General features: G+C 27.2%; 2 protein-coding genes across 3 annotated transcripts; both read left to right on the forward strand.

Annotated features, from left to right (window-relative positions):
- The first annotated feature begins 795 nt into the window (after window positions 1-795).
- LOC132921665 (pre-mRNA-splicing factor Slu7) lies at window positions 796-3,942 on the forward strand. The gene is made up of 6 exons (XM_060984817.1): window positions 796-1,012; window positions 1,081-1,266; window positions 2,251-2,547; window positions 2,619-2,842; window positions 2,901-3,207; window positions 3,265-3,942. The coding sequence occupies exons 1-6, from the start codon at window positions 899-901 to the stop codon at window positions 3,859-3,861; spliced, it is 1,725 nt and encodes a 574-aa protein (XP_060840800.1). The 5' UTR covers window positions 796-898; the 3' UTR covers window positions 3,862-3,942.
- Window positions 3,943-6,435: 2,493 nt separating this feature from the next.
- On the forward strand, window positions 6,436-9,945 carry LOC132921781 (transmembrane protein 87A). Of its 2 annotated transcripts, XM_060984984.1 has the most exons (16): window positions 6,436-6,669; window positions 6,750-6,810; window positions 7,211-7,299; window positions 7,361-7,477; window positions 7,545-7,598; window positions 7,772-7,945; window positions 8,012-8,132; window positions 8,196-8,364; window positions 8,429-8,638; window positions 8,880-9,000; window positions 9,062-9,165; window positions 9,232-9,314; window positions 9,380-9,486; window positions 9,555-9,607; window positions 9,686-9,713; window positions 9,788-9,945. In XM_060984984.1, the coding sequence occupies exons 1-16, from the start codon at window positions 6,565-6,567 to the stop codon at window positions 9,827-9,829; spliced, it is 1,638 nt and encodes a 545-aa protein (XP_060840967.1). In that variant the 5' UTR covers window positions 6,436-6,564; the 3' UTR covers window positions 9,830-9,945. The 2 variants fall into 2 exon arrangements, with proteins under 2 accessions (XP_060840967.1, XP_060840968.1); XM_060984985.1 differs by lacking the exon at window positions 6,436-6,669 and having other exon boundaries at window positions 6,769-6,866.
- Window positions 9,946-10,002: the final 57 nt, after the last annotated feature.

A 10,002-nucleotide genomic window follows, 5' to 3' on the forward strand; every position in this document is an offset into this window, starting at 1 on the left:
AATCCCCCCCCCCCATGAGAAAATCCTGGATACGCCCCTGAGAAGTTATATTAATATATTATAGACTATAGTAAATAAATAAATTATTAGTTTTTACAAAATAAATTAAATTAAACCTTGACTAGTGAATATTATACATTACACAATATTATTGATTATATTATAATAATCAGTATTTTTATAGTACTATTTTTTTGTCTTTATTATCTAATATTTTTTGAAATATAGTTTTTTCATTATTTTTTGTATTACTGTTTTTACTTGTTTGGTTTTTAATGTTTTTATTGCAACTTTGAAAATGTTGACCCGGGAGAGTTCACTACCATCCATCACACTATCACAGTATCAATATTGACAATATTATATAATATTAATGATAGCTATCAAAATTATACGGCATTTTTAGTTGTATAGTTGTATGTATGATACAATTTTTATTTTTGAGAAAGTTATTTTGTACAAGATTCCTCATAAATTGTTCATACACAATTTACCTATTTTAATATACCTATTCAGTATACATAAAAAGTTCAAATTTTGACAAAACAGAAAATGTTAACAAAAATAGCAATTATAGTTACCTCTTTTGTTGTAAGTTTTTCCAAAAATTCACTACATGTCTATTGTCTAAATACGTAATAAATAATAATAATATTATAATATACTATATAAACATGAGGTGTACCTTTGGTAGTCTATGTACGACGCCGTGTGAACATGGTTTACGATTGAATTACATTTAGAGCGTTTTTCCATGATAAACTATCAAGGCAACTGATAACACTATTGACAATATTATTTAGGTATTCGACTGTTTTCAGTTTTGATTTTAGAGTTTTCAACTAAATAAGACAAATCGAATTAAAAGCAAAGGCTGAATTGTTGTTACTATAACACAATGGCAACTATATCAGAAATTTTAAAAACCAAGACCGATGACGATGAAGAAGAACCAAAAAAGAAATCGCGTGAAGATTGGAGAAAAGCTAAAGAACTTGAAGAAGCCCGAAAAGTTAGTAAAAATAATATTTATTTTTTTTAGTTTATCTGACTGTTAATAACTAATTGTAATATACTTAGGCAGGAACAGCTCCAGCTGCTGTTGACGAAGAGGGCAAAGATATCAATCCTCATATTCCACAATATATATCATCAGCACCATGGTATTATGGCACTTCTGGTCCAACGCTCAAACATCAACGTGTTCCAGGCAAAACCCAAGAATATTCGAGTTTAAATGAATGGTATAAACGAGGTGTAAACACTGTAAGTATCTTTCAATTTATATTATACCTTTAAATTTAAATGATTATCTGTTATATTAACATTATGTATGCAAGCAACATGTCTTGCTTAATATTAATTTACACTTAAAGAAGAAAGAACATTTGTTATAATGTGTATACAGTATGTACTACCAAACAGGAAATATTTCGAATGCATAACTGAATTTGATTTGGAGTTTTTTTACTTTGTATAGAACATATAAATACATTTGTTTTTGATAAATTATAATTTTTAATTATTTTATCTGTAGTCAAAAGTTTTAAATTAGGTAATATGTTACTATTGCATTATTCAACGCTCTATCTTAATGTACCCATTTATAGGTATAATTTATCGATAAATACCAATGATTTTTTTTTTATAAATTCGATGTTACACCTTATATGATACACCTTATAATTTTAATCAAAATAAATTATTATAATAATATCTATAATTATGAATTACCTTATTTCAAACTTTTGGCTGTCCTAAAAATGTCAATTTTGATTATATCTAAAAACTAAAGATCAAAGTTGCTCAAAAAAAACAAAACAATCCAAATTCAGTATCAAAAATAGTGGTTCCTTTTTAAGACATTTTTATTTTACTGTGCATGCGTATATAAAAAATAGTAAAAAAATCAGAATTAATCAAAATCACATGTATTTATATGTCCTGTATACAGTAAAAAAACTCAGAATCAAACTCAAAGTCATGCGTTTGAAATATTTCCTGTTACCTTTAAAATTGAACGCACAGTATATGAATATCCACAATTTCAATATTATGATATTTTTGTGTATTATACAGGTATTTATAATTGGTAATTTGTATTTGTTAAAAATGTTTATTGTTATATTAAAATTAAAGTTAATAAGGTATAATTCCTGACTTGGTAAGATATTACGTAGTTCACAATAAAAACATTTCTGTATATTATATACTTAATTATCTAAATATTTACTTTCATAAAATTTTAAGGAATCTCTAAGCACCAAATTCCGTAAAGGAGCTTGTGAAAACTGTGGTGCAATAACACATAAAAAAAAAGACTGTTTTGAAAGACCACGAAAAGTTGGAGCTATTCATAATTCCATAAATATTGCGCCAGATGAATATGTACAACCTGAACTTAATCAAGATTTTGATGGGAAACGTGATCGATGGGCTGGATATGATCCATCTCAACATAAAGCAATTATCGAACAGTATCAACAAATCGAAGAGGCTAAGCGTGACCTACGTGCTCAAAAACTAAATGCCGATGAAAAAGGAGAAGTAAATTTAATTTCTTTTGTCAATTAAATTTAAATTATACTAATTTTTACTATAAAATATATAATCTTTAGGGTAATAGTTCTGCTGACGAAAATGATGAAGATAAATATGTAGATGATTTTGACATGCCTGGAACAAAAGTAGACAGCAAACAACGTATTACTGTTAGAAATTTAAGAATCCGAGAAGATACAGCAAAATATCTTAGAAATTTAGATTTATCATCTGCCTATTATGACCCTAAAACAAGATCAATGAGGGACAACCCACATAAACCTGGAGAAGATCCAGAACAGTAAGTTATAAATTAGTTAAACATATTAAAAAGTTATTAATTCATTAATCAATTTTAGAGTGGAATATGCTGGTGAGAATTTTGTTAGATTCAGTGGTGATACTAATAAACATGCACAAGCACAGTTATTTGCTTGGGAAGCATATGAACGTGGTGTTGACGTACATCTATTAGCCGAACCTACAAAATTAGAGCAACTGAAAAAAGAGTATGAAACTCATAAAGATCGTTTTAAAAAGAAAACTCAGAATACAGTATTGGCAAAATATGGAGGAGAAGAACACTTGCAAACACCTCCTGTACAATTGTTATTAGCACAAACTGAAGAGTACATTGAGTATTCTAGAAGAGGAGATATTATTAAAGTATGATTTAAATAATAATTACCTTTCAATATGAATGAATTTTTTTTTTTTCTTTAGGGTGAAGAAAAAGGAATTGTACGTTCACGCTATGAAGAAGATGTTCACCCTTCTAATCATACATCTGTTTGGGGTTCTTACTGGGAAGCTGGAGATTGGGGCTATAAATGTTGCCGTTCATTGGTACAAAACTCTTATTGTACAGGCAAATCGGGGGTAGCATTATCCACAAATGTACCAGAATTAGGAAAGATTGTCCCTGTTATTGAAAATACTGTCCCAGAGTCTATTAATATATTTAAGGATAAACCTAAAAAAGCCGAGTCAATAGCATCTCATTGTTCATCATCGTCATTGTCATCATCTTCATCAGATTCTGAAACGTTAAAAGAAAAGTCAAAAAAAAAGAAAAAAAAGAAGAAGAAGAAGAAAATGATGAAAAAGAAGGCTAAAAAAGAGGAATTAAAAGATGCATTACAAAAGGCATTAGATAAAGAAGATGAACGATTGAAAGAAGTTGATCGAATTATGAAGATGGATGAGAGGAAACGGCCATATAATAGTATGTATGAAGTTTCTAAGCCTACTGATGAAGAAATTGAAGCATATCACATGAAGAAACGTAGAGATGAAGATCCTATGTCCAATTTTGTTTAATATTTTAATTTATTTGTATTATCCTCTCATAAAAATGTTCAATTTTACTGTATATTACATTAAATTTTAAGTGGAAAGATATTATGCTTAATATATTATTATTAATTTCCTTAGTTCATTAATAAACTAAATATTAGTAAATAATTTAAGATTGAATTATCAAATTAATCAAATTTAGAATAATGCTATTTATATTTTATAAAATGCAAACTATACTTATTTAAGTATTAATTTTAAATATTTCCAACAAACTTCACAGTTAGAATTTCTTGAAGGTTAAGGTACTTGAGAGTTTGATAATTTGATAATTTCAATAGCCCATTTATTAGCTTAATTTATAAATATTACTCTATGATATACCAACCTTCAAGAAATTCAACAGTTTGAAACATTCAAAATCAATTTTTTGATAAATATAATTTGTATTTTATAAAATTTAAATAGCCTTACACTGAAATATTTTTATTTTTAGTACGGTCCCTAATAATTTAAAATTAAAATAGATTAACAAATAAAATTTAGTTGAAAAATTCAAAAATGGATTTGAGTTCAAGGACCAACATATTTGAATTTGTGAAAATTAAAGTTTAGCTTATCTTTAATATTAATTATATGTTATTCATTATAAATTTTAAATAAATTATTTCTTAAACTAGAAATTTTCTTTAAAATATTTAAATTTTAGTGCATAATTTAAGGTTTTAGATATTATTAAAAATAAAATATATCAATAATTATGCTGATACCAATATCAGCACGTATATATATATATATAACAAGATAGTAAAAATTAAACTGACAATTGTAAAGTTATCAAAAGATATACCTAGATTAAAAAAAAATATATATCTCCAGATAAAAAGTATTCATTTGATAATAAAAAACAACCTTCTATTGGTTTGTTTGTACAACCATTACGTTATAGGCAGATATGTTTTTAGGTTTTAGTTGTACGTTTATTAAATTTAAATAATATTTAAATAATACCTATTGCATGTATGCACACTTTGTACAGTACTTCCTATAATACATTAATGCAGTTTAGCATTATAAATGTTTTAATACTACCAAATCAGACATATTTCAGTGTATTAGGCAAGCCGACCCGCGTTTTCTGCCGCGGTATGTAAAGCTACTCCGATATAAGACAATGAATCTTGAATTCGACGGTAAACGCGGCGGAATACCCGAATACGTCGTGTATACTGTATAGTCCCGGCCTTAGCATATTGTAAATGTGGAATTGTTTACAAATGGACAATAGACAACATAAAAAATCTATGTTCAGCAGTTCCAATTTTGTATTGTTAATTCCAATATTAGATTGAATTGATGACCCAGTGGTGGCAGTGGCGCCGCATAGAGTATTACTCTGTGACGGTCACAGTTTTTCCGTGAACCAAACGAACCAGAGCGGTATACCGTACACGGAAAATAACCAAAATCAACACGCGAATCAGCAGCTTTAATTTTAATCTTAGCAATAACTTTGCAGATCACTTCTACTTGCCAGTTACCAGTTGCCATGATTCAGCTAGATGCTTATGAGGCGTTATAACCAAAGGCAGTCCAAAGGTTCAGTTTTAAAAATTGAATTTTTCAGAATAGCATTTTATATAGTGATAAAAATATCATATTATGTTATATTTTTACAGTGATTATATATTCATATAATTTGTATACATTTTTCTCAATAATTATTTTTTTTGTTCATTAATAATTACCAAAATAAAACTAAAATATTGGACGGTAACTGTTGCAATGTCGCTGCCGCACGCCCGCATAATATTTAAAAATAATTTTATTAAATTACAATAATTACATTTACATATTGCAAAATAAACTTTAATAGTTAATAGGTATATTTATACAATTTACTTTTAAATATTTCTGTTATAATAATTCTCTACGTCATATTGCATAGGATGTATCTCGCTATCTTATACTTAAATTATTATTCAAAATTTAATAATCAAAAAAATTGGGAGGGCCAATTCCCCCCCCCCCAAGTTGCGCCGCTAATAGATAATACTAATTCTTTGATTATATTACCATTTTGGTTTATTTTTTTTATATTTTTTTTCCGGGATTCACCAGAGCAGTTACAATCATAGAAATTTATTTAGGTATCTATTCATATTCATTTGATTCAAATAATTTCTTTCCAAATGCTATTGTTATAATGTTCCAATTTCCAATGTATAACGGTTCTCAATTTCTCATATTTCCTTTAAATAAATTAAAAAATATTACAAATCCGTGACAATTTTTTTTGAATAGGCCTCGGGACCTGCATGAAACCAGTGAAATTGCATTACTATTTTACTCTACTTGGGTCATTGGGTGCTACCATAGAACACTATTAGGCATTAGCCTATTAATTATTATTAAACTTGGAGGTAAGACTCTCTTACCGTAAGAGGTAAGATCAAATTTAAATTGTATATTATTTATCTCTAGATTTGTTTAAATATATAGCGGAAATGTCCTGAATTGCTATTGGCTAATATGTTATTAAGATATAACACCGCTATCACGGAATAAGTATCAACTATGATAAGATATATATTTATTTACATTAAATATTAAAACGTTTTAGAATTTTAATGGTGTATTGTTTTTGAACGACGAACGTAGTGAACAATTACTTGTACTTGTATAAATTTGAATTATTATTACGACATTTTATTAGACATACTCTCAATGTTGTCAAATGTCCCGATATATTTGTTGTATTGTACTTTTTTAGCGTTTACGTGTCATGCAGTTAGACCTGGTGAAGGATCATGGTCCTCCATTATTGACAATGTGAGGTGTTTACCATGCCAATGTATTCGGCAAATCATAAAGTTTGACAATATATTTATTTTTCATTTTTATTTTTTCAGGATAATTACATACAATTTTGTGGCGGCAGCCTATTTAAAGGCACAGAAATATCAATTAAAAGTAAATTTATACATATGTTGATGTTACCAGGGCCGTACTCAGACCAGCTTTCTCGGGTAATTTGTCCGAAGTGTATGCTTAAAAAAAAATTAAAAATCCCAACGGGCCTTGGCTGTAGCTTAGGTATAAAACTTAGGGCTTCAACCACTTTAAAATTTTATTCACATTATTATATACAAATATATAATAATACGTCATATAATATATATATATACAAATAAATTATTAGTTTGTGAATAATAAAATAAATTTGGCCCTAACAATCGGGCCTAACCCTTAGGAAAATAAAAGGTCTGGGAAATTTAGTTTTCCCAATGCTTTCCAAAGCTGAGTATGGCGCTGGATGTTATTGTTATATGTATGCACAAAACAAACTTTTTAATTTTGATTTTTGTTACAGTCAGTTGTAGTAATGTATACAATGTCTCTGTGGGTTGGATCCTAACAGAACCCCAATGTTGGAATGACTACTTGAACCTTGGCGGCGGGGTAAGTTATTTATTTAAATGGTTGTTTATTTATTACCTACATTTAAAAATAATTTTTTTAGCTTATAAAACAACTTCAAATAGAAGATATTAAGCATGACGCTAATACCAATAATACATATATGAATCATATAAATTTTAATGATAAAATATACTCATGTGCCAGTGGAGTAGATTTGGTATTTATACTAATTGAATAATATTACGATTCAGTAAATAATTTTAACCTTTTATTTTATTTTTTAGGATGATTTATCATTATATGAAACTAATAAAACTAATAATAAAGCACTTCACCAAGTAAGTAATTTTTATCAGTTTAAATTTAAATGTGTAGTTTTGAACTAGACTTGTTGAATAAAAGTAACTAATATAACTATGAAAATATATTATTTTAAAATCATTATACGTTTAATGTTTAATGTATATCTATTTACTGTAAAGATAAAAATGTTGTTTTATTTTATAAACAGAGATCCAATCATCGAGTTTATACAGTTTTAACAGATGGAGTATATTTACTAACAGTAACAATTAAACAAGATACTAGATATGTTCAAAAGGATAATAAATTTACTGCCAATTTAGAAATTTCAATGAAAGGACCACATGGATATTTATCAGCTACAAATTGGCCATTATTACATGTAATTAATTTTAACAAAGTAAATTGTACATGAATACAATTTTATTTAGATTTTATATTCTTTTAGTTTTACGGGTTCATGTGTTTCGTTTATATATTTTTTGGTTTAACGTGGTTGGTTTTATTATTTATGCAATGGAGGGATTTGCTTCAAATACAATTTTGGATTGGAGCTGTTATTCTTCTAGGTAATTAACTAAAATAATTATAAACCCTAAGTACAAAAATATTTACCACTTTATACACTTCAGGAATGGTTGAAAAAGCAGCTTTTTATGCTGAATATCATGAACTAAACCTTACTGGGCATTTAGACAATATTTATGGAGTAATGACTATGGCTGAAGTGATTTCTTGCTTGAAACGAACACTTGCTCGGACTTTAGTTATCATTGTAAGCTTAGGGTTTGGTATTGTCAAGTAAGTGTTCGGTAGAATAATGATTTATTATAATAATTGTATAATTGTATTTGTTATTATTTAGGCCCAGATTAGGTCCACTTTTACCAAAGGTTCTAGGAGTTAGTTCTTTATATCTAGCAATGTCATTAATGGAATCCTATTTTCGACTGTCTAGTAATATGAGTGCAGAAATTTTATTAGTTGAATTACCATTAGCTGCTTTAGATTCTGGAATTGTTTGTTGGATATTTGCAGCCCTAACTCAGACAACTAGAGCTTTAAGACTTCGGAGGTACATAATAAATATTATTTAATGTATATTATATTTGTTATCATCATTATGGTTTATGATATTATTTATTAAAATAAACTTATTACATCAACAAATATTGTTAAAGGTCGAAATAATTATATGGGGGATTTATTTTTAACCATCACATTGATGTCTAATTGTAACATTGTAATATATATAATACACATTATACATGCAATTATGAAGTATTATTTATTTACACATTTAATTTAATTTTAAGGAATGCAGTTAAACTACAATTATATACACATTTTACCAATGTTCTGGGTTTTACTGTTATGACTTCTACTTTGTTCATGCTGTATTCTATAAAAACACAACGGTTATCAGATTGTGGTGGTGTAAGTTAATTTAAAAACTATAATTATTTAATAAATATTAATATGTTTTCAATATTTGTAGAATTGGAAGGAACAATGGTTAGACGATGCATTCTGGCATATTGAGTTTTCTATAATTTTACTTGTAATTATGATACTCTGGAGACCAACTAATAACAATCAAAGGTAACTTATAGCTTTATTTAAATTTGTAATAATAATTAATTTTTCAACTCTTATTTCGTTACATAGATATGCATTTACTCCATTGCTAGACGCTCCAGATGATGATAGAGACGAAACTGAATTATTTATTAAAGATACTTATAATGGCGGTATAAAATATTTATTATTCTACGATTATAAAGATGTTTTTCATTGTTAATTACATTTTGTTCAGATGTGAAGATGAGAACCACTACAAATACATCCAGTCATAATTCTAATGTGACACCATACAAAGACTATCCCGCTTCAAATAGTAGCACAAAAAGTCAAACACAACTTGTATGTTTTTAATTGTTTTATAGTATTATATATTATATAATATATTAATTGTAATTAATCCTCTACAGGATGATGATTTGAAGTGGGTTGAAGAGAACATACCAGGTTCATTGTATGAAACGTAAGTTACTAAAGTTTTGATTTAGTTAAACATTTTATACCAAAATTTAACATTGTATTTAAATTTTTTCACTTCTAGTACTGTACCAATTTTGGATTATAGCGAGGTAAATATTTGTTTTATTTTAACTTGATAAAGTATAGCATGTGGACCAGAATATATATTATTTTTTTATTTCAGGATGATCATAATACTGCCATTGAGCGGTCAAAACTACAATAAACATTTTAAATTTAAGCCTTAAACAATGCTGTAGTTCACCACATATACTAAGCCATGTATAAATGTTTATTATTATGTACTACTATTTACTTATAAATTGTTTTTATTTATTTTAATTTAATTATTATTTTGTTATTCCTCACAAAAATATTGTGTATTTTAATATCTTATCC

Source organism: Rhopalosiphum padi, chromosome 2 (assembly GCF_020882245.1).
Source record: "Rhopalosiphum padi isolate XX-2018 chromosome 2, ASM2088224v1, whole genome shotgun sequence".
NCBI classification, from domain to species: Eukaryota; Metazoa; Arthropoda; class Insecta; order Hemiptera; family Aphididae; genus Rhopalosiphum; species Rhopalosiphum padi.